Raw genomic sequence first — 23953 nt, 5'->3', positions numbered from 1 at the left:
AGTCAGTGTGGGCTGGGGGCAAGAGGCGAGGCAAAATCTGAGCGACAGGGCTGACGACACCAACGGCCGACACTTAGTTTCCGTGCCTGTGGTCATTTTCGCCGCCCTGAGACCTCCGAGGCGCCCATCCTCTCCCCTCGCGCCTATTTCCGTCCTCCCTCCGTCCTCTCCGCGGGCGTGGGCGGAAAGCAAGGAATCATCCTGACGTACTCCGTCCCTGAATCCACACCCTGAGCCGTTCAACTTCCTGCATTGCTATCCAGCAACTCACCAACTACGCCGAGTCAACGGACCAATGGACAAATTCCCTATTGCTATCTGCGTCCTCTAACCTGACTGCGATTACTACCCTCGTCCCCCTCCTGACCCTGCCCTCGCCCCCCCGCTGCTTCCCCTTGCTCCTCGGTCGTACTCGTACGCTTTTGAGGAAACACCAGGAAACGCGCGGAAATTAGACGCAAACATCGTGCTAGGCTGTTTCTGGTAACCAAACACTGCAATTGCGATGCGAATGCGAATGCGGTAGCCACCTGCTTGGTAGATTTTTCATGCACGCCTTGTGTCTGGCTGAGCTCATGGCGCTGGCTTGGCTCGTTCTGGGCTGGGCTGGCAAGTAAATGCACACGGGCTGCCGAGCATCCGAGGATCTGCAAGCGACCCGAGACGCATGGGCATACGGTCGACACAAGGTTCAGATTGTGCCAGGAGTGGCCAGGAGTCATCTCGCTTCCCCACCTCGCGCTCGCCTCTGTCGAGTCTTGGAAGTGCTTGGGCGCGCGGAGGCGCAGGCATAGGCGAGAGCGAGAGAGCGAGCTGGGCACACAACGCCTCAGAGCAGAGTGGGGGCCAACCTCGCTCAGCTCGGCACCCAGCTCCCCCCCCTCTCCCCTCTATTCATCACAGACGCATTGCATCAGCAAGGGGCGGCAGGAGCCCGGAATGGATTCGATGGGGCATGTCAAGTGAATGCTGGCGGGCTGGCGGGCTGGCAAAGAGCTGGGACCTGGTCGTGGCTTGGTCGCTGTGCTCAGTGTGCATTGCTCAGGCTTGCTCAGGCTTGCTCAGGCGTGCAAAAAGTGATGCAAGAGGGGCTCATAGACTTAATTCCAAGCAACCGCTGGGTTGCAGAGCGTGCAGAGGACGTGCGGTGACGTAGCCTGATGTGGTAATTGGGCAGCGCCAGGTCCGCCAGGGCCAGGACAGGCACTCTCCTGCATCCTGCAACAGGGCATGACCTCAGCCTCTCACCTAGAGTGCCGTGTCCACCCTACCCAGGTTCTTTCCATCACAGCTCAGAAAGAAATGCAGCAAGCCACACCGCTCAGCATCGTCTATATCCCGGTGGAGTGACGAGTGACGAGTAGGCCATTGGTCCGACCTGCGCGAACCCGTGACGTGCGCCGTACCGGGCCTGTGTACCTGGTCGCTTGGTTTCGCGGTTGTCCAAGCACTCGAGTGTCAGCGGCCCGCTCTTGTGCGCCTGCGTGCGGTGACCCAAACACACCCCAGAGGCTCAGGTAAAGCAGCACTGCAAGCAACTGAGACATCCTGCGCCACGCACCTTGCCTGCCCCTGGAAATCCGTAGGCGCGTAGGCGTGCGCCGTATCAGATTGCATTGCAGCCCAATACCAAAAATACTCGACCGGATCTCTCGCAACACAGAAGCCCTATCGGCGGAGAAGCAGATGCTTGCCCAACAGGACATATCGGCTGGGCTGCCGCTGGGCGCAGCTGGGCGCGGTTGGGCGTAAACAAACGCAGCATGTCAGGCCAATGATCACGCTGCAACGGCCCGGTGGGACGCCGGTGGGCTCAGCACGTACACCCCGATACAACTTGCCGTGCCGTGTGGCCCGTCCTGGCCGCCCTGGCTGTCCTGCCCGTCTGGTTGCCGTTGCCGTTGCCGCAGCCGTAGCGCGAACTGCCGCACTTGCTGCCGGTGTTTACGCCGCAAGGCGCTGCCTCTGATTCGACCATGTCACGCCCAACCCGGACACAACCCGGACGCGCCGGACGACATCCCGAGAGTCCCGGGCATGCGGGCAGGCCAGCCAGTGCCGGTCCTGCGGTTCGCGGTTCGACGGTGCCCTGTCTGTCTGCTTCGTGCGGCACTGCACACCTGCACGCTCGTCCAATTGATCCAAGATCTGCATCGACGCCTTTAGTGCCCCCCACCGTTATCCCTGCCACTGCCGACCGAAGCGAGATCACACCTGATCACGCTCAGGTATCACCCAGCCCGTTCCATATTCGATCTGGGTTATGTCTCTGAAATACGCATGCAAAAATCGATAAAAGATGCGAGACAATGGGCAAACTGCGGAGGTAAAAAATTCGATACAGCAGAGCAAGGCAGTTGTCCGAATCAAAGACACTCAATCGCCATTGAGCCAGCCTCAGCTCGATGAATCGGGTTCCTTGGCCTTATCCGATGTCTCTCCCTGCTATCAGCGCTCGCTAAGCAAAGAGCTGAATTTAGTCGCTTGGGCATGTGCATGATTCGTCGGCTGCGCTCCTTGCTACTTCTGGCGTCTGGCTGATCTGCATCTGCAGCCTCTCTCTGACTCGAGGAGGTCAGCGGTCAGATCGGAGTGTCGCGAAGCCTGACACTCAATGGAGTATGGTGCCTCGGGCCTAGTGATCAGCGATCATGTGGCCACACGCCATCTGCCTCGTTTCATTCGTGCGTAGCGTGCATCTGCACGGAAGCCGCGTGTGCTCTGTCTGGCCACATAGGCCATTAGGGGCACATGGTAGCGAGCGCTCGCTACCGATCATAGGTGACACACCAAACACGCGTCTCTTGCTGCCTGGTACCGTCTGCGCGGCCGTGGACCTAGTCGACCTGCATAAGGGAACATAGGAGTTGGGAGCGACGTACACTCTTGTTCTGCAATTCGGTTCAGTGCTCTCGGCCGAGGGCTGCCGTGCCTTTTTCACCATTTCTTCTCCGCCCTGCCGGACCCTTGATCCAGGCACACGACAGCCCTGGGCATGACGCAGACGCAGGCTGGGATGGCGGCGCTGACTGGCTGAACAAACTGGGCGTTCGTGGAGATAAGAAAAGTTGGGAACTGCCTTGCAAGAGAGAATAGAATGGTGTGCTCGACCTGGTGGTGCGGACGCGGATAGCGGACGGCGGGTCGGCGGACGGGCTCGTCCGAAGCATGATGCATGGCGTGGAGTCTCCGACACTCCGATCATCACGGCCGCAGTGGTGACGGCCGCGAGCCGGCCTCGCCACTCGACTCAGCGGTTGTTTGTGTTTGTGTCTATGTCGATCAGCGTGTGCGTCAATGATGCTCGCATCTGAGTGTCTCTGTCTGGGTCTCTCGACTTCTCTCTGTCTCGTTGACTTGCTGTCTTGTTCAACGCAATGTCTGTCCTCAACGAACGCCTCGACGAAGATCACCTGCTCTCCCCGCTGCCACTGCGTGCCGTGAGCTAGCTGCCGATCCCATTGAGTGACACCCATTACGCCAGGATGACGCCAAGCGCGGTGTGGTTTCAGCTCGCGAAGCGCGAAGCTGGGCTGAGCTTCTCCTGATCTGCCAAACCCAAAGGGACGAAATCTCGTATACCTGCGGACTTGCGAGCCTGCGAGCTACGAGTATTCACTCGACCTGCGACCTCATATCCCGAGTGATTGCTGAATTCTCAGCAATCCTGTGATCCTGCGATCCTAGGCCCGGGATTCTCAGCATAGCGAGGCTGCAACGTTCCAACTGACATCAGGGCTGCGTCGCACTGACAGCAAGTGCAGGTCACGAGTGCAACGACGTCGACTTAACCGAGCTTGACTCGAGTGCTTATCGGCGTGCCTTGCCCTGTCGCGCTCCCGTGCGTGCGCAACCAGGCTCGAAGGCTCAGGCTCGAGCTACTCGACGATACACGATGCTTCTCAAGACACGGCGGGCACGGGATTCACGTCGGGGCTCGGACCGACGACGATTTCGTTGGGGTTCGCATTCGCTTGCATCAACGAGAGCTCAGGTGGGAGCTGGGACCACGAGACCGCTGCCCGCTGCACAGGTTGTAACCAAGCGCCTTGTGTCAGGTGATGCACCCAACGTGCGTACCTTTGCGTAAGGTTCAGTGATCGACCTCTGTGAAACGCCAGACGTGCCGGTGTCTGGTGTCCCCACTTGCCCCAGCCAGCGTGGCAGCATGGCAGCATGGCAGCACGCCAGACGCCAGACGCCCACATGCATCCTCGAGTGCACATCCGGCGAGCACTTGGGAAATGAAGGGAGTGCCCCAGTTCTCCGGCTGAAAGCTGCGAAACTACGGAATGCACGGCTGATCGTCGCTCGTCACTGTCGCACTTGTCGCTTACCTCGATTATCTTGTCCGACTCCTGTCCGACTGAAGGGGAACCGGCGGCACAGGCCGGCGTACGCCGGGGTACGGCGGTAACTTCTCGGTTACGCCTGGCGCAGCTGGCGGCATCCGGCGGAGCATGGCGCGCCTACATTTCAGCCAAGCTTGGATGCAGCCTGAGTCGCCAGCCCAAGCCGCACCCGGAAGCTTTCACCTGATACATGGCGTTGAGCGGGCGTTATGCAGGCGCCGTGCAGGCGTCGTGCACGGATAGCCCACCTCCTTCCCCTGCAGGAGTGCAGGTATGGCTAAGGACACAGCTGTGCAAGACGCCGTGCGCCGTGCCGGAGCTCGCAAGACCCCTCGTCTGACCTGTTCGCCTCGCACAAAACCAGTTCCCCTCTCTGTCTCGCGACTGGCTTGGCGAGTGGGGACGGGTGGGGAACAGGGTCAGCACAGTGGACAGAAGCCGGCCGGCGCCGGCGAACTGGGCATTTTTGGGTGCACGGACGCCTCGTCCGCTCGTAGTAAGACGCCGATATGCGCTGCTGATAGGAGTTTGACTTTCGCGATGTGCGATACCTGGTGCTAAACCTGCGATCCTGCGGTCCGATCCCTTGACGAGATTCGAAAATCACAACTTTCCGCCTCGGACCTCCCCTCCTCGTTCCTTGGAATTCAGCACCCCCGATCTGATCTGTGCACAACCCCGTTCACCCCCGTAGCCCCCGTTGCGTTCCACAATGCTAGGGCGGGGAGAACGAGGGGGCACGCACGAATGCACGGGGGCACCGAGTTCCGTCCCGGGATGCAGGCATGCATGGTGGACTGTGGCACAGGCTAGCTCGTGCACTGCTTAGCCTAGGAGACCTAGGAGAAAGGCATAGCGTACGCAGCTAGCACGGTATTTGAGAAAGAGGGGTGTGCGCAGTTCTATCTTCGTGCTCGCTGCGGGAGGAGAGGACATGCTTGGCTCTGCACGGGGTACACGCAGGGGGCCGGGTTACAGTCACGCCCAGGTAGACGCTCGTTGCTCTGCCTCTACAGACATGCAGAGATGCCGATGAGCGGACCTTTTCCACCTCTATCACTGGGGAACTCGCGTAACTCGCATGCAACAGAGATCCCAGATCGGGGCACACCAGGGGGACCATGGCGATCCATGGGGAATGCAGCGGCATCTGCCAATGGCCTCGTATCGGACACTTGGGCGTGAGACACAACTCGGGGGGGGGAGGTCGTACTCTTGGGCCTCTCTCGCTTGACGAGCTCGCGTGAGCGAGCCCACTCTCCCCAAAGTTCAACCCGATTCACTGGAACCTTGACCTTGGACGTGCTTGGCATGCTGTACGCCTCCTCGCATGAACGCGTGCCCCCACACGACGCGCTGCCGAGACTGTCCTTTGCAGTGCACAGAATCCCGCAGCGCAGACAGAGCCACCCCCACCCGCCCACCACTGGACCAAGGCCCGATAACACGAATCCAGCGCCAAGCCGGCGCCATCCTACCTCGGGGCGCGTTTGCAGCCGTCTCTCACGCCATCGAGTATTCACGCCAGCGTCTGCAGCCCTGCACCAGCCTGCACCAGCCTGCGGCCTGCGAGATTCCCATCGCGAATCCCTAATCAACAGCCCTTAGCTCGCCGCCTCTAATGTGTGCCCCGGTACGGCCAGCGCCGGTTTCACCACCCCGGCGGTCGGCACCAAGAATGATGCAGAACGCCGGCGCCGGGCGTGCTTCGCTTTCAGCAACTGGTCATTGGCCGCACAGGCCTCTTGATAAGCACGAATGGACGCTTAGCCGACATCGGTGAGCCGCACTGCTTGCCGTGCCGGGATGCCGGGGTTTGGGACATGCCGATCGGGGCTGGGACCGGCATATGCCCAGTCGGGGATGCGCGCCGGTGGGCTGGTGGAGGCTGATCCAACTCTGCTCAGCACATCTTTGCATCCTACTCTTTCATGAGAAGTGCAACAACTCGCACACCAGCGGGGTCGTGGGTGGGTTTTGAGGGTACGAAGGGAGCGACAATCGACGCGAGCTACGCCAGACAAGTCGTACCAGACTGCGCGCGACACAATCCTCGCCTGCGAGGTGGCGGGATCGGCTAGAGGTCACACGCCAGTCGCCTCTAAATCTCTTGGCCTGGCGCAGCCTGGCGTGCTGCCACGGTGGACTTGGCACCGCCTGTTTACGATCGAAATCGCATGGTCGCATCGTCGCTGCTTGGTCGCATGATCGTCTCACCTCTGCTGACCACATGACTGACTTGTTGTGTGCATTGCTGCACGCCTGACCTCTGACCTCGCAACGTACCGACGCAAAGTCAGGCGCCTAACGAGGAATAGTGGGCTGACATCAGCCACGTGAGGATGATCACCGGATCACATGACCTAAGCAGCGATCCCGTCTGACGTCGTCTCGAGGTCTCCGCCAGGAGAGGCCCAGGTCTGGTTCCTGGCGAAGGTCAGCATTCCAGCGGCCGTCAGGAAGAGAAAGCATTCGCCTCTTGCGGACACTACATCCAGACGCTAGCGAAAGGGTCGGACCTGATGACGAGTGAGGCGCGCAGAGCACGAGGGGGGACCAGCGACCTCGTGACTCCACAGAATCCACAGTTTCCGAGGCGGGCCTAAGATGGCCATTGGGGCGCCTCTGTAGTGATCGCGAAGGCGGAGGCGGAGCAATGACGTTGCTCCGCCGGTTCCGCCGTTCCTGTCCTTTCCCCTGTTCCTCGCTGACGCAGGCCGCGACCGATCGCCGCTGTCTGAAGGTCTGACGGGCCTGACGGGCCACGGGCCACGGTCCGACGGCCCAACAGCAATGCAGACCCAGGCTCCAACGTTTGCGAGCGAGAACGTGATCAACGGAGAGACGCGGAGACGAGGAAAGTGAATCCCGAAAGCGAACACGAGCGTGTGTCCACCCTCTGACCCCTCCCGATTGCATCACCCCCTGGGTATCCTTGTGTGCCGAGCTCGGTTGCAAGGTTCGAAGCTCGGTCATGGGCCGGCCGAACAATGTGAGTGGCATGAGATACGTGAGCTTCGTTAGCTTTGCTAGAAACGTGAGGTGAGGGTGAAGAATGAATGCGTAACTGGAGGGGCTACTGGAGGAACTGGAGTGCCGCAGATCAACGTGTCTCGGCGCCTTGAATTGGCCGCATCATCGAAGTCGGATCCAGTGGAAGCTGCAGGAGGAGCTGCTCAGAGCTAGCTGGAGCTGGCTGACATGACATGGTCCAGCCGTGGTCGGTCCACTGACTTCAGGCTGGCAATTCATGACCTTGTGCTTCCCCGCGGAGTTCCTTGCGGCGCGCTGTCCGAAATCTGGCGACGCTCCGGAGAAGCTCACGTAGCTCCTAGCTCAGACCCGACCAAGGCAGCAGACGTAACGAGACGACGTCAGATTGGTTCGCCATGACTCATGCCCTTGCGCTTGCTTGGCACTGACGACGTGCCCCCGTTTGCCACTGACACTAGCTCCATAGCGGCTGGACGGAGATGCAGATCATGGACATATCGGCACAGAGGAGAGGGGTTGTGGCCTGCGTAAAACTCGGACCAGTTGGGGAGCGGAGAGGACGTGCAGCGAAACTCACGACAGATCTCGATGTCTGATGGACGTGAGATGACCGTGAAACGCTCTCGAGCCGTCTCCCCTGTCACAGAAGGATGGTGCACTGACGTTCGGGCTCGAGGACGAGGTACGAATACTGACGGGCATGGCTCGAGCGACGGGACTTGTCACAGAAGAAGAACGCACTGACTGGCGGGAGCATGGCGCCAACGCTAGCAGACGTGCTTGATGGTGCACTGACTGGTCTTGAGGGACGAGAAGTCGTCGCGCAGCTTGAGCAGCAGAACTCGTCACGGCAGGGGTGCACTGTCATCCTCGCCTTGGTGCAAGGGACGAAATCTCGCCGCACAGGTCTTTCGACGATGAAGGACGGCCCTAGCGGCGGACGGAGAGGCTCGAGTTCCGGGACGGCGCCGGCGCAATGGCCTGGCGGTGTCTCACTGCTTACGAGGTCCAGCTCGAGTGTCGGAACGGCGCCGGAGCTTGGACCCGCCGATGTATTCCAATAGCGACACTGATAACGAATTCTGAAAGAGAGCGAGCGAGTGCTAGGGCTCGAGCAACAGGACAGCGCCGGCGCTCAGACTTCTGCGAAGCCAATGGGAGGTCGACAATGTCAACTCTTCCTCTGCTAACTCGCGAGAGTTGCGGATCGATGCGGAAGCAAGGGTCGGTGCCGGCGCTATGGCCCGGCCCGCGGTGTCTTCTGAATGGCTAGCCCTAGTATTCTGACCATCGCGTCTGCAGTACGGCAACGCACCGACAGCCGCCGGTGTACACCGCTGCAGAGTTTCTAGCCGGCCAAGGCGTGGGCAGCCCGAGGTGCGGCGATGTCGGTATTGAGACGGCTGACACGGCGCAAGTCCTGCCTTATGGGCTTGAGCTTCGGTAGGCGCCGGCGCACTGACTCGGCGTCAGGACTCGGCACAGGTGGAGCCCGCTGCGAGACGCCGCTCGTCTTGGCTCGGCTTCTTCTCTCGAGGTGCGAGTTTTCAACAAGCTCTGTGGTCCGAGTCACGGAAAGGCGTCGGCGCTCTGATGATCGTCGCTGAAAACTCAGGTCTCGCGTGGACTGAGCATCGGAAGAGGCGCCAGCGAGCCGGCGCTGGGACCCAACAGCTTCCCTACGTCAGCGGCGTGTTGTCTGTGCGACGGCTTGCCGACATCTGCCCCCGTAACGGCGACGACCGCCGTCGTGGAGCAAGTTGGGCATCAGCATGGGGGAGCTCGCGCCCTCGCCTAAGCGTGCAAGAGCGAGAGAGCGAGATTCGGAACTCATGGATAACGAGGGGACCCCGGCCGACCGGCGGCTTGTTGCGGCCTGTCTCGCGGCTCCACGGGGATATCGGTGGGCGGCGGCGCGGGGCAAGCGACGGATTGTCTTGGCGGCTCTCCATTCGACATCGTACAGGCCATTGGTCCCCAGAACGCCCTCGCGTGCGCCTAACGAGGGAGTACAGGTTCTGCATGCCGATGTGAGACGCAATCACGTTGCGTTCTCCATCTGCTTCGCTTGTTAGGTGGAGTGGGTCGCTCGTGGCAGAAACGCCTCGGAGGCGCTGACTCGTTCGGGCCATGTCGCCATCGGTCTCCTGCGCAACCCGACTTCCGACCCGCTTCTTCACGACAGTGTGTCTGCCATCCGACGTTGTTGGACATGCGAACCATGGCCGTCCACGGCATTCCCGTAGCACTCCCGCCTCTCAGCCCGATGCGATATCCATATGATCCGCTGGCCCGAGCGTCGGACTAGTTGTGCATGATTGTACCTCTCCGTGTGTTCTGTGTCTGCTCCGTTCCTAGGCGCCGTCTCCGTACCTCTGGGGATCCGACTTGGCACGTTCTATTAGTAGCGGAGCTGCGATGAGGATCCTGCTCACGGCCCTAATGCAGCCGTGGGCCAGCGCGGGGCCGGCGCGCACAGTCAAGGCGGGGCATTAGGAGGCTGCATTCAGCCGCTTCCGCCTCTACTGTCGTGAGAGCTCGCACCCGCTCGCGTGCGGTCGCCAGCGCTCGCTCGTTTGTGATACCTCGTATCAATCCGGCGCAAACGCCAGGATGGAGCAAGTCGCACATCGCAGTCTTGCCCTCGTCCGCCCCCGTTTCCAAGTCCTACAACCCGGCATGGGTTGCTCCTCGCCCTCCTCTGCCCCTTTTCGTTCCTCGCTACACCTGCTGGCGCCCCGTTGTTTCCCTTTGTTCCTTTGTCTTGGGTCGCTGTGTGTTCGTTTCTGGTTTTGAAACTGACCATATTCCTCGTCGTCCCTTGTATTCCCTCGCAGTCCTTCGTAGTTCCTTGCTGTTCCTGTCAATGCCCAGCCCCCCGTGCTCTCGGGACACATGTCAGCGAGACTGTAATAGGCCAGTCGATGAGCCAGTCCACATGCTCGTCGGGATGGTCAAGGGACAAATGAACCGCAGCTCGAGAATGCCAGGAGCGACCAGGAGTTAGCAGGAGCAGACGCAGGAGTTAGCAGCATGTCAGCAGCGAGGGAGCAAGGAGGAGAGGTACTGGGCAGGGAGTGAAAGGGGTAGGGGGCCCATGCGTGCGGCAGAGCATGCAGGAGCTGAGGGAGGGAGCGTTGTCAAGAGGATGCGACTGGACGACAGCTACAACGCGGGATCAGGTTGGAGGCTATGACGAAAGTCCTCGGGCGCGCCTGGCTTGGCCGGCCGCCATTGTTGTTTTCGTAGGTCCTCCTTCCATTCCGCAATCTTCTGCACACACCTTTACTTGTACACTCCTATTGACACGCCTTTGACGCCGCCGACGCCTTCCACCACCCCTGCTTCTCACTGCTGCATCTCCTCGCATTGCGACTGCCGTCTCGACACCGCCCACTTCTCACTAACGACACCGGCACAGCGAGCAACGATGGAGTACCTTTCAGCGGACGGGTACATGCGGCTGGAGAATCGCGGACGCAACCCCGAGGTCGAGACCGAACTGCTCAAAATCGTCAGTGCGCTCCCAACCCAGATCAAGCCGGAGGACCGGACTGCGCTGCTACGTGCTATCCTCGGCGACCTCAGCTGCAAGGCTGTCTGGCGGCGATGGTCGCAAGATCGTGAGTTGAGATCCGTTCATGAACTGACAGGCAGAATACACATTGGCGATTACGGCAGTGAAGGTGCTCGGACGAAACCCGATCGGGTCCGAGGTGCTGGTCGAGGACTCTTCCTTGTCAACATTGGCGTATCACACTGGTCTTCCTTTCGAGTCCTCGACGAACCAGCCGGCGACGCCGCCGGCGCTCGAAGCGCAGCGTGCGCTCGCTAACACGCTTGTGCTGCATGCACCTGCGCGCAAACGCCTTGCGACGATGGGCGGACCTCAGGCGATCGGCCGTGCTTTGGCTGAACCGCTGCCTACGGATCGACTGTTCCTTGTGTGTCGCATTGGCTTCCTCGTGACGGCCGACGGCATCGGAGTCAAGGACATGGTCGAGGGCGCAGACATCGTGAACCGCCTTGTCTATGTGAGTTGAATTGCTCCCATTGGTGAACTGACAGCAGCACCTCGGCGCGAACAAGCCGATACCTATCAATTACGATGCTCTCAGTGAGCTGCTCAAGCTCACCGGCAACGTCGTACGGATATATCCGTCCAAGATCGGCGAGGACTGGAGCGACCGCCTGACCCCGTGAGCTGACTTCCCATGGATCTTGAGCTAACACCAGATTACTCGGGCCGCTGCTCGGCTTTGTACTCGACATTGCTCTGTCAGACCTGCTTCCTCCGCTGACCCACGCACTGCATGCGCTCCTTAGCTTCCCCGTGAACAGTGAGACGGTGCCGATATGGACTTCCTCCGGCGGTCCGCGGAAATGGCCCGGCCTTCGTCTGTTGCCTAAGCGGAGCCGTTCGCCCCTCCGCGCCGAGGACTCGGGGAGCGGGTCGAGCGACAGCTCATCCGAAGGCATGCCGCGCAAGCGTGACGACGCCTTCCCCCTCCGCCTCTTGGGCATCCTGTCTGAGTTCGTTCGCCACCACATGCCCGGCTGCGTTGAACCGAACCCCGAGCTGCAGCTGGAAGAGATCCTTCCGCCCGTGCTCCTGCTCGGCGCCTCCACGGCACAGGGCTCTGAGGTCATGCGCAAGGCGTACCGCAACACCCTGTTCCCGCCTAACCTGTGAGTTGCCTGACGATCTCTTGTAACTGACCTCAGCGATCGATCTAAGGAGGCTGGTGGCCTCGAGACGCGCCCAGGCGTGCTCGGCACGATCCTCCGCCTTCTCAATTCGACAGAATACCCGAACTGCTCCAACTCGGCGGGCGAGTTCCTATGGGAGGTGTGCGGTGGTGATGGTGAGCTTTCCTGTCCGACCCCTAGCTGACTTCAGCGTCCGAACTCTGCGACGAGGTGGGATACGGCAATGTGGCGGGACTCATGTTCCGCAAGGGCATGTTCCGTCCTCCGCCTGCGAAGATCAAGGAGCTCGACTCTCCGCGGCCCTCTGTATCGAGCACAAAGTCGATGCGGCACCGGAGGGGCGACTCGCGCTCAAAGTCGATCTCACGTCGGGGCAGCGCCTCGCAGTCACGTCGGGGGAGCGAGTCTATGCCCGCCTCTCGGCGCGGGAGCGAGCACACGAGCGCACCCCCGAGTGCGTTTGACGAGCGCTTCGCGAACCTGCCGCCGAGCCCAGCGCCGCCCGCGCCGTCGTCAGCAGGACCCGGGCCCTTTGACGACCGCTACGGCCTGAACCCGATCACGGGTCTGCGGCACACCGCAGACGATTTCAAGAACCCGTTCGAGGGCATGTCGGATGCAGAGAAGGAGCGTGAGGCGGAGAAGATGTTCGTGCTCTTCGGCCGCCTCAAGTCCAACCCTGTTGTCAAAGCTGGCGTTCCCCAGCCGGATGGGTCAGAGAAGCCCATCCACGACGAGATCAGAGACCAAATGGTTGGTGAACAGGGCGAGAGGTGGGAGCGCTTAGAGGCAGAAAAAGAGAAAGAGAGAATCAGACGCCAAGATGAGCAAGACGAACAAGAGGCTCTCAACGAGATGGCCGCTTACAGAAAGCGTATGGGGAGGGCGTAGCTGGTTCTCTCGGAATCTGTGACCTTAAGCACGCCGCACCCTCGATTCTCGATCTCTCCAGCACCACCGTTCGCGTCCCATAGTCATCCACATCCTTCTTGCTCTCATATCTTCCCTCCCACCTCAATCACTCCGTACCACCCATCCCCATCCCATGTTCCATTCCGCGCATATCAGCATCCTCCCGAGCCCGAACATTGTCTCAAGTCGCTATTCCATTGTCATTATGTAAATGATCTCTGCATAACTTCTTCTATAGAGCCTGGAACGTCAGCTGCAAGTCCGTTTCTGCTTGGCTCACCTGAAACGCACATCAGTGCTCCGATCATCAGACTACGACTCTCCATAGGCTGTGTTACAACTATCGCCGTAGGCTGCTAAGGGTGGCCACGAGGTTGCCGCGACGCGCCGCGACGTTCCATGCAATGAGGGTGGGTCGTTTACTCCTTCATGGCGTCGTCGCCGCCGGCGCGCTCGGCAATCGCTTGCCGCAGCTGCTTCTGGAAGTCGTCCTCGACATCGTCGTCGTCCCAGTTGTCCTCCCACAACTGCTCCTGCGTGCTCTGCAAACCGTCCGCTACGGTCCCCTCCTGTGCGGCTGGGGTTAGTGCTCTCTTCGAGTTCTGGTTACGAACCAGATGCCGGGAACTCCTGGATTGGTCAGCACAAGTCTTCAAGCGCTTCATGCGAGCAGTTAGGAGGAAGGGAAGAGACGATCTGAACTTCGTGCTTCGTGCACGCCATGCGATGCGCCGACTGTCAGGCAAAAACATACCCCCCATGAACGTGATAGAACTCCACGACATGGAGGAAGCCGACCTCAGGTCTTCCCCGAGAGGAAGGCCGCGCCTTCGATGAGTTGATCCCCGGCGACGATCGAAGTACGCTCACGACGTCGCATAAGGCATGGTGACAACTCCAAAGACTGAAGGAAGAGCAGGGCACGTGAAGACCATGATTAACCAAAGCCGTTGGTATGGACTCTCTGATGTCCAAGGAATCGTTGCTCAAAGCCGCGAATCATCGAGTCGCCGCTGCGGTGTTCCCGAACGCCCATATCGCACTCACCTCGAACTCGTCGTCGTCCTCCAGAGCTCCGAGCTGGGGGAGCTTCTTCTTCTCCTCCTGGGGCTTGGTCTCGTTCTCGACCTTCTTCTCGTTGTTGTCCGCCATTGTCGGTGAAGTCGCTGATGGAACAATGTCTCGAGGCGTTCAAGGCGTTGGTTCATGACAACACTTGCGTGTATGACTGTGACGCGTGTCACGTGACCACGTGATCTCGGATGGCAAAAGTTCGGAGGAGGGTCAATGTCATATCAGGTCCATTCAGACCGGAGCATTTCGTCACCGCACCGCCTACTCCGCACGACCATGAACGTTCTTCTCGCGAGAAGACTGATGAGGCCCGATGTTCTGAGGAGAGCGATTTCGACGTCGCCGGTGTTCTTTGATGCTGTGAGTGCTTACGACGTCCGAGCGCTTGCCGAGCTTGCTCACGTTAGTCTGCACCTGCGGCGAAGCCCAACAGCGATGGCTCCAAGAGTTCAAGTGGTCCCTCCAAGTCCAACAAGGGCCGACTGAACAAGACACGCAAGCCGTCGTTCAACTCAAAGGCGGCGAGGCCCGAGAAGCCGGGGAGGGGCCGGAGTCTCTCCAACTCGCGAAAACCGAATCGGAAACCGAGGCGAGAGGACGACGAGGAACGGCTGTCGAAGGAGGTCAGCTTCAGGGATGGGGTATCACAATACGGACTGAAGAAGCCAGGTTCAGAAAACGGGCCGCGAAAACCTTGGAAGGAGCGGCCAGCTGCAGTCGCAGCAGGCGCTGCTGCAGCTGCTTCGGGTGCTCGGGCTTCGGCTGCCCTTCGGAGCGACTCCGCAAGCGAGGAGGAGAAGGAGCGGCGGATGTTGGACGAGGCCATGGCCGCCGAGGATGGCTATACTCGGAATGCTCCCGATGTTGAGGACCCACTTGTTGCCGTCGAGGACATCTTCGAGCCGCTCGAGAAATCCGTGCTCGCCGCCTCGGACGTCAAGATTGTCCCCGTGAAGCCGCCGCGCGACGCTCCGGTGGCCCGCCTCAACAATCGCCTGCAGCGGGTGCTCTTTTCTCCCGGAGTGCACCACATGCGCGACCCGAGAACAGGCGTGTTCAACTTCGACCAGGCTTTGGAGCGTATCCCGACACCAGAGGAGTTCGCGTTTCACCGTTTGCCGCAGTACATCACCGCCAGTCAGGACCCGGAGCTCACCGGCATGGCGACCACCAACAACACGCGGTATACCGGATCAACGAGTACCTTGACGCAGTCTCTCAGCCAGATCTACTTCACCCTCTCGAACGCTCGACCAGTCGACACCTCCACCCTTTCCGCCGAGTTCCAGGAGCAGCGACCTGACTTCACTGCCGGTGCTCAGCTTCCTGCCCTCATCAACATTCGCCTGCAGGAGAACGGGACGTATGCTATCGACAACGACAAGACACACAGCATTGATAACAATGTTCTGTCCGACTATGGGCGCATTCTGGAGAAGCAGCTCACGGCATCGCCCGAGGACTTCAAGCGCTTCCTCAACAGCGCTCCCGAGAGCGCCGTTCCGGAGTCTGAGCGTACTGAGCGGGAAGCCTATGCCTACAGCAAGAGCGGTAAGCTCCTCATGCGTTCCCAACTCGACTGCCAGGATTCAAGATTGCCGGGCTCCGGAACTTTCGATATCAAAACCCGCGCCTGCTTCCCTATCCGCCAGGATCGTGCGAACTGGGAGAAAAACGCTGCTTACACCATCTACAAGCAGCACGGATTCCAGGAGTCTTTCGAGCGCGAATACTACGACCTCTCGCGCAGTGGTATGCTCAAGTACTGCTTCCAGGCGAGGATCGGACAGATGGACGGTATCTTCGTGGCGTACCACAACACGCGGACGTTCTTCGGCTTCCAGTACCTGTCGCTGGCCGAGATTGACCGTGTGCTGTTCGGGTCTACGGAGATGGCCGACCAGGTGTTCCAGCTCTGCGTGGGCTTGATGGAGAAGCTTCTCGACAAGGCCACGGACCTGTTCCCGAACGAGTCGGTTCAGATGTCACTGCGTCGCCAGGCTATTCAGCGCCCCGATGGCACCAACGAGCTAATCGCTGTTGTGCAGCCCGTCGGCGGCGCGGATCGACCTAAGCGAGCGCTCGCGCTTCGCGTCCAGAACGTCCTTGACGGCAAGCCAGTCTCGGCGGAAGCTCTCAAGTTCTCCGAGAACCCTGAAGTGCGCAAGCAGCAGCAGTGGGCCGTTAACTACACGATCGCCATCTCGCCGGAACACTTCGACGGGCAGGAAGCGGTTCAGACGGAGTGGAACACTGTTGTCGGTCTCCTTACGTCGATGAACCACCTCTACATCCCCGACGGCAAAACGCGTAAGGAGATGTACTTGGAGGACGGAGCGAAGCTGGGAGCATCGGCCACTCCCCCGAAGAAGAGTGACGACGACGACTCGCTCTTCGGTTCCGAGGACATCGTCGAGGGTCCTCGGACTCAGTGGCGTCTTCCCAGCAAGCGCATTGCCGCTATCCGCGCTATGGCCCAGCAGTCGGGCCGACAAGCTGCCGTTCGCGAGATTTCGTGGCCTCAGAGCAGGGATGGAGACAGCTGGTCCCCAGAACCTAAAGGACTGACCGAGGCTGAGCAAGCGGAGTGGGACGCGAAGGTCGCGAAGGATTTGAAGGAGCTTCTCGACAGGCACCACGCCGAGAAGATTGAGTACTTCGCTGCCAAGAGGGCAGCTGCGCAAGCGAAACGGGCTAAGGACGCGCCTCACTTTGACGCCCGGGATGAAGAGGCAGACATCGCTATGGAAGCATCCCGGAAAACCCAGGGGCAGAAGAAGGCGCCCTCCAATACAGGGAAGAAGAGCGATGCTGAGCCGGAAGTACCTGTAGTTTCTTGCGCCTGGCCCAGATTATAGATATCTATGTTGTACATTGTACCCTATGCACATCCCATCACCAATCTGTCTGTCCGCTGCCGTAAACTCATTGTCGACATCGCCAGCGCCCTAGTCATCCTCATCTTTGACATATCGTCACTGAGCACACGTGGTAAGTCACGTGATCAAGGATCGCCCCCGGCCCATCTCAAGTGACGTCGCCGGCGTGCGGTCGTGCATCTTGAGCAAGCGCTTCGCCACCGACACCTTTACCCATCAACCACTACGACCATCATGCCAGGCTTCGCTGATTTCCTTGGGAAGGTCAAGACTCAAGCTGCCCATGTCGGCCAGCAGGCCAGTGCCTTCGCGCAGGTATGTATTGACGAGTTCCCACGTGCCGGATCGACGTCTTCTCGCTTCCGGCTCGCTCATAAGTTCGGTCATGACCACAGTGTCTCATCCACATAAGCGACTGAAGGGGGATTGGCTAACAGGAAAGGAGGGTAGCACGCGTGCTATGGCCGGCGGTTCGAGTCTGATGCAGTCGTTCTCTCTGCCGGGCGAGTGTGATAAGGCTGCCAAGATCCTCAAGAGCTTCCTCGGTGCGTCGATTGCAACGAATGATATCTGACGACAGCCGATCCCTGGAAGCCAGAGAGTGCTCTGAATGCCGTGCCTAAGGACGTCCTGCTCAAGTGTAAAGGTGTGTTGAGAACTCACAGACAGGCTGCTGCGCACGATAAAGCTCGAGTGACGACGTCTGAAACACGTACGGGCGAAGATATGTGCTGACTCGCTTAGGCATTGCCGTCTTCACTATCGTTAAGGCTGGATTTGTTTTCTCTGGCAAGGCGGGCTCGGGTATCGTTGTCGCCCGTCTTCCCGACGGCAGCTGGAGCGCGCCGAGCTGCATCGCAACGGCCGGTAAGTTCAACGTAATCGGCCGAGATAGCTTCAACGTAATCGGCCGAGATAGCTCTAACCGCAGGCGTCGGATGGGGTCTTCAGATCGGTGCCGACCTCACAGAGGTTGTGATGATTCTCAACTCCGATGAGGCGGTCAAGGCCTTCTCCCGTGGAGGCAACGTGACCATTGGTGGAAGCATTAGTGCTGCGGCGGGTCCGATCGGCACCGGCGGACAGGTAGCCGCCAGCATGGTCAACCCGGCACCGATCTTCAGCTACTCTCGTTCAAAGGGTGAGTGGGCGTTGCCCTCGTTTATCTGGAGATTGGAGATTGGCGCAAGCGAAAGGGGTTGATTGCGCCAGCGTTGCGCCCGATCCGATCCACAGGCCCCCAATCGCGGGGGAAGGCTCCTTGGCCGGACGTGATTTACTTTCGGGAGTGGACTACGCGCGCGAGGCACCGCCCATGCGGTGCATGCCATTCTGGCTGGCCACATAGCTGGCTTTGTGGCAAAGGGCATCGCTAGATGTGTAGGTTGGAGGTCACCCAACTTTGGACCTTACCATTAAGCGAGGAATGTGGTCCCCGACCACAATCCGACGTTCAAGTCGTACCTCGTGCTTCAATGTGGCTTGCTGGCCTTTCATTGGTACAGGTACAAGTTGAAACCATCACGACCCAACGCAAGCGATATCAGCATTGACGGAGTGCATTCCGCTCCTCGCTTATCTGAAATGCGCTCGTTGGCCTATCGGATCGGGTACAGCGGGCCCCGTGGTCTGATCAAGCCCGCGTAAGCATGTGTTCAGCTTGTTTGAACGCATTCCGCGGTCGCTGACAGATGTCGGAACGCGGAATTATGCGTCGTAACTTATTGCGACGTCCCGCGGCATTGCATTGCTCCTCGCTTGAAGTACTTTCCTCTCGTTTGCAGGCAGAGTTCGCCCGAGGCATGTTGCTTGGAAGACGGTTACCACATATCTCCTACCGAGGAGCGCTCATCCTCTGCCATGCTTGGTTGGGGTTGGACAGTTGCTATCGCGATGGCTGATCGCATGAGAGACCTTTTCCCGGGCATTGTGGCATGGACGTCGTTCTCTCTAACGCCACAGGTCTCTTTGCCGGACTCGCGCTGGACGGCACCATCCTGGTGGAGCGCTACGACGCCAACAGGGACTTCTACGGCAGCAATGTCTCCACCACTGACATTCTGAGGTGAGACAGCTTATTCCTAACATGCCGACCATTAGGCCGAACAGGAGCTGACAGAGCAGTGGGCGTGTTCCTGCGCCCGAGATTGCTTCGCCCATGTACGACGTCATCGAAGGTATGTCACACCTAAGCGATGGAGAGACGCAAGCGAGACTGTTTCTACATGGCAGCCTTGAAGAATGTGATGGCATTTGCTTACTAGCTAGCCGCCGAGGGGCTGGACGAGAGTGGACTGCCGGATAGCGCGTACGTGCCCGGAGCCCATGGGGAGAGCACTTCTGTTCCTCCGGCCAACGCTGCTGCTGCGGCCCACTCCGGCGCCGCTCCAAGCGAAGGCGCCAACCCGGCGAGCAAACCAGTTTTCGACTCTGCGGGAGCCCACAGTTAAGAAGATCGGCTTCAATTGGCCCTTAATATAGAGTAGCACTGAGCTACGTGTTCGACGCACGCACGCTTTAAGTTGTTCTGCTACCGGCGCCCGGAATGGTGATCTACGAGTGATGAGCCAATTATCGAAGCAGTGCATGCAACGTAGAGAGGGGTCCAGAAACATGGGCCGCTTGCGTATCATGCCCGGACGAGGGTGTTTGTAATCAAGAATATGTCAAGTTCCATGCCCTGTCCCATTATGAGTGATGCGAGACCTAATCGACAATCTACTGTTGTGGGGTACTGCCGACAATGCCGAGGGAGCCTCCGCCATAACGGCGCCGACGGCGTGGAGTAGCGCTCCTCCGCACTCGAGATGTCCGTAGAAGTTCGGACTCGGAGGCGGGACTGTTGTTATTCGCCGTGTGCTCCCACAAGGTGAACGTCAGTCGCGTGGGGGGTGACGTTATTGGCGAGGGAAGCGACAATCCACCGATCGCCGTTGGCATTTTGTTTCCTCACTCCTCCCCAAGCCAACTTCTGGACCGCGGACCTGAGACCACGGTCACGAACTTCTGGGCCGTTTCTGAACTTAGAATGCGCGAAACCTAACTCTCTGGCAGAGTACTCGGTGTTCACAGAGATCGCTGTTGAGCGCGAAGTGGGGGAGCGCGTCGTCGTCTGTCTCGTGCGGGAGGGCAGGACCGAACAAGCTTTGGCTGCGTTTTGCGAGTCTTCGAAGTCTGCGGTGCACGGGTGAAGGCGAAACTCTGTTTCCTCGATGCGGTATGCTGATTGCTCGCAGATGGCACCTCGACCAGGGCCAGTCAGTGTGATCACTACTTTGGGACGCAAACGAGGCATGCCACAGCGCGTGGTGGGCGCCGTCGAGTGTCGCTTGTCCACGCCAGTGGCTCACAAACTGCATGGTGGGTCCGTCAGGAATTCTCTTCGTTCGGTGTGGCCCGCCAGGACCTCTGTGATCTACAGCTGTCCTCTCGCAAACTGCTTCTGCGGCCCTTTGCTGTTCATGCTACATACACCTGTCCGGTGAATGCACTGGTAGGGAGAGGTCATCAAACCACCGACCCACCCGTTTGATGTTCAGGGTTAGCCCTACCCCAGTTGGCCCCCAACTTGGGCCAGGCGACCTCGACGTTTGAAGGCTTGGCTGGATGTCTCGTGTAAATGGCGCAATTCACCCTGATCATCCTCACGGTCCCTACAGGCCCGATTCTTTCACTGATTGCGCCATACCGTGATGCATTCCAAACGCTCCGTATTTGGTTCTGCCGTCAGCGGCGTGGAGAGCAGCAGAGCAGCGAGCTTCTGTATGCAGCGAACGTTCAGCTTTTGTTCTTGGGGCGGCGTGGAGGCAGCCCATGGGCACACGAGCGGACGAGCGTCCCGCAACGCCGCACGCAGACCGACCCGACGCCACACTTTCATCTGCGCTATTCAGTAAGAAGAATCTGCGACACAGCGGATACGCAGCACGTACAAGAGCGCACAGAAGCCCTCTGGTGCCTCGGAAGATGAGAGTAAAGTGGCTTGGGTGTGAATGTGCCCCATTCCTCACCAAAGGCAGGTCGATCGAAAGCGCTCCCAGCCACAAGGCACACGAGGTCTGCACCATGCTGCGATAACAGGCAAGCCTAAGATAACAGAGAACCGGCGGCACTGGATGCTCCAGAGGCTGAAGCTTGCATGCTGTGGCACACGACGTTTGCCACGATGAACATGTCTCCTTGTCACCGCTGATGTGCGGGCGTTGGTCGCTTTGCGGGCGGTTCGGTCTTCACCACCACATTGGAAATGCATTGCGGTCGAGACAGCCCGATGCCAGCTGTCTTCCATGCGCCGCTGCCGTAAAAACTGCCTCCGAGCTCCCGCGCTCTGAGTTACGTTCCCTTGCGCGAGGAACACCTGGAGAAACGTGCAGAATAGAGGGAGGAACCCGAAAAATAGTCGCTGGAATCTGAAGCTTCCATCGTACCGTCTACTCATTGCCGTGCATTGCCGCGTACCGCCGTGCCGAGCAATGGACGGAGTGCGTGTGTCCGGTCTGCCGCTGTCTCTGGCCAGTCAGGTCCGCCCCAACGTGCACCGGGTGGGGAACGTCGAGCGAGTCCGTGAGGTCCACAAGGTCCAGCGACAGGCTCCGACGCGACAGGCATGGAACAGCGGTGCCGACGAGAACACCCGCACACATAAACCCTGCGCGGAGCGTACCGCTGTTCCTCTAGCTCTTGTACCTCTGTGCCTGTACGCATGGCGGTGAGTCCCGAAGCCCAGCCTGCCCAGGTGGCTCAGCTGGCCCAGCTGTTACGCCTCTGTTCACCTGGCTCCTCCCTGGCCCAAAGAAGTTTCAAGGAACGAACGTTTAGAGTTGGGCTCATTTCAAGCCGTCGTCGTACACCCCAAATTATCTACGACCACGGAGTGGAACTGGCTATGATTTGTCCTTGGGTCGGAGCAACGGCATGACACGAGTACCAGCATAGCGCAGACCGCCGTGCCGAGGCCAGTGCCGAGGTGAGGAATCTCCGTGGTCGCACTCGCCTATGCTGGACTCACTCCGAGGCTCCGCGCCCTCTGCTGATACTGATGCATGGGAGATACTGATGCATGGGCGGAGCAACAACATGCTAGACTCCGATCGAACGGCTATGTCGTGATCGTGACGACTGTCGTAGGCCCGGTGGCTGCAGTGGCGCCGGATGTGCCGTGTGGACTTCAGCATTCCGAGGTGCATACCGAAACGCGGGGTAAAAATTTGAATGGTTTGCTTGGCCACCCCATCGAAACCACCGATGTAGCCATTGCCGTGCACGACCGCCATGCAATTTGGTGCGAGACACCACGTCCCGGTAGATGACGGGAGGCGCGCTGATCGTTACATGCGGGGGCGATCGCCCGACGATCGCTGTCCCCATACCACCAGCAAATTTGCTTGGTTTACCCCTCATTCCTGCCACCATCAATAGTCATCCAGAACATACCTCCTAAACGTCCGGGAGTCCGCTCAAACTGATACACGGCATGGGTTGTGCATGCACCGAGACATGGCAAACCCGGTCAACCTGCCGGACTGAACCGAGTTCTACGTATACATTCGCTGCATCTGGCGACAGACGAAAGGAGCACAGGGCCAGTCTCTGCGGGGTAACGTATTGCGGAGGGCTTGAATTAAGACCAAATGAATATCTGTCCCCTCTATCCTTGGTCCTAGTACAGCCAGCGTATAGCCAGCGGTGGATGATCCGCTGCCAGTGAGGTTTGCCTGGAGAACTCTGACACGTGGCGGACAGCGGGGAGTCGTACTAGAAGACGTTACGGCATCCGTTGCCAGAGCGACCCTGCGACGGACTGGTTTATCCTGCAGGACGGTAGAACGTCCTGTCAGGAACAGTTGAATTGCTGAGCTGCCTGAACCGCCTGGGCTGTCGTGCCTTGTTACAGGTCAGATGGCCAGAGCCAGAGTGCCAACAAATGTGCGATTGTGCCCGCGAGCGGAGGCCCTGGCCTGTTGGGCCCTCGGTCCTCGTTCGCTCGCTCGCGGACTTTGACGATTGTAACGACATGTTTCGTATCAGAACTAGAGTTCGTCCTCAGGGCTAGGGTGCAGCCAAAATTAGTGTGATCTGCTCCCCACCTTCTCCAGGAGCTCCAGGACGACAGGAGCATCCGGACCTGACAGGACCCAGCGGTCGAGAGGGCCAGGACCGTAACCGCCCAGGATGCCTAGCCCTCCAGGCTTGGCGGCCCAGGCTTCCGCCAGCTAACCCAGACATCAATTCAGAACCAGAGGCGACTGCCTGTGGCCTGTACGGCCTGCAGGCCTGCAGGCCCACAGCCAGCATGGATGGCGAAACCCATCCCAGATGCCGATGACGGACCAGAGTACGGTCTCGACGCAGAATATACATAACCAGCTGTTGCACGTCTCTTCAGCACCCCCCAAAAACAACCCTCACGGCCTCCCTCATCATCGCCGACAACTGCTAGCACTGTACTATCTCTTATCACATATCTACCCTAGCCTGTACTACTCTTCACACTCCGCAACGTATAATACCCAGTCACTTTAAACCTTTATCCCATCATGGACTTCGACATGGACGGATGGTCACCTATGGCTCCCGGCGCCTGGGACCTTGACATTCCTACCACCCTCTATCACGAGCCCACTGTCTTTGACAACGACCTCTCCCTTCCCCCGGCCCCTCTTCTTGTCTCCAAGGAGTGGATGAAGCCTAAGGAACACTACATCGGCGCCCTCTCCCTCACTGGTTTCACCGCAGAGGTGAAGGAGGAGGAGGTTATCAGCGTCGACAACACGAGTGAGGGGTCCCAGAGCGATGACTTCGACGAGGCTCCCGCTCCAGTCTCTCCCCACTTCACTCCGGCTATCCTTCGCGCCCCCCGCCTCAGCTACAGGCCGCTCCTTCACTCCCCCTCCGCCTTTGACGACGAGGAGCCATGCGAGCCATCCCCCGCCCCTTCCGTTCACGCCGAAGGCAGCCGTGCACCTCTTCCTGCCGGCTACTGTGCTCTTGGTCTGCAGTTCACGACGGAAGCCGATGCCCTCCCTTCCCCTC

General features: G+C 59.5%; 5 protein-coding genes across 5 annotated transcripts; 4 read left to right on the top strand and 1 right to left on the bottom strand.

The window, feature by feature from the left end:
- Positions 1-10776: 10776 nt before the first annotated feature.
- Positions 10777-12947, top strand: A1Q1_03401 (uncharacterized protein; the record flags this gene model as incomplete). Its single annotated transcript, XM_014323199.1, has 6 exons — positions 10777-10969; positions 11028-11380; positions 11436-11545; positions 11688-12035; positions 12113-12195; positions 12247-12947. The coding sequence occupies 6 exons, from the start codon at positions 10777-10779 to the stop codon at positions 12945-12947; spliced, it is 1788 nt and encodes a 595-aa protein (XP_014178674.1).
- Positions 12948-13387: 440 nt separating this feature from the next.
- A1Q1_03400 (uncharacterized protein) lies at positions 13388-14120 on the bottom strand (the record flags this gene model as incomplete). The annotated part of the gene is made up of 2 exons (XM_014323198.1): positions 13388-13537; positions 14016-14120. The coding sequence occupies 2 exons, from the start codon at positions 14118-14120 to the stop codon at positions 13388-13390; spliced, it is 255 nt and encodes an 84-aa protein (XP_014178673.1).
- A 198-nt stretch (positions 14121-14318) lies between these two features.
- Positions 14319-16900, top strand: A1Q1_03399 (uncharacterized protein; the record flags this gene model as incomplete). The annotated part of the gene is made up of 2 exons (XM_014323197.1): positions 14319-14402; positions 14450-16900. The coding sequence occupies 2 exons, from the start codon at positions 14319-14321 to the stop codon at positions 16898-16900; spliced, it is 2535 nt and encodes an 844-aa protein (XP_014178672.1).
- Positions 16901-17155: 255 nt separating this feature from the next.
- Positions 17156-18124, top strand: A1Q1_03398 (uncharacterized protein; the record flags this gene model as incomplete). The annotated part of the gene is made up of 5 exons (XM_014323196.1): positions 17156-17236; positions 17334-17466; positions 17520-17567; positions 17666-17788; positions 17841-18124. 5 exons carry the CDS (start codon positions 17156-17158, stop codon positions 18122-18124), a joined length of 669 nt encoding a protein of 222 aa, XP_014178671.1.
- Positions 18125-18855: 731 nt separating this feature from the next.
- Positions 18856-19371, top strand: A1Q1_03397 (uncharacterized protein; the record flags this gene model as incomplete). Its single annotated transcript, XM_014323195.1, has 3 exons — positions 18856-18986; positions 19046-19098; positions 19190-19371. 3 exons carry the CDS (start codon positions 18856-18858, stop codon positions 19369-19371), a joined length of 366 nt encoding a protein of 121 aa, XP_014178670.1.
- Positions 19372-23953: the final 4582 nt, after the last annotated feature.

This window comes from Trichosporon asahii (assembly GCF_000293215.1).
Source record: "Trichosporon asahii var. asahii CBS 2479 unplaced genomic scaffold scaffold00056, whole genome shotgun sequence".
In the NCBI taxonomy this organism is placed as follows: Eukaryota; Fungi; Basidiomycota; class Tremellomycetes; order Trichosporonales; family Trichosporonaceae; genus Trichosporon; species Trichosporon asahii.
The sequence above is the reverse complement of the archived record's forward strand: the minus strand, read 5'-3'. Positions and strand labels throughout refer to the sequence as shown.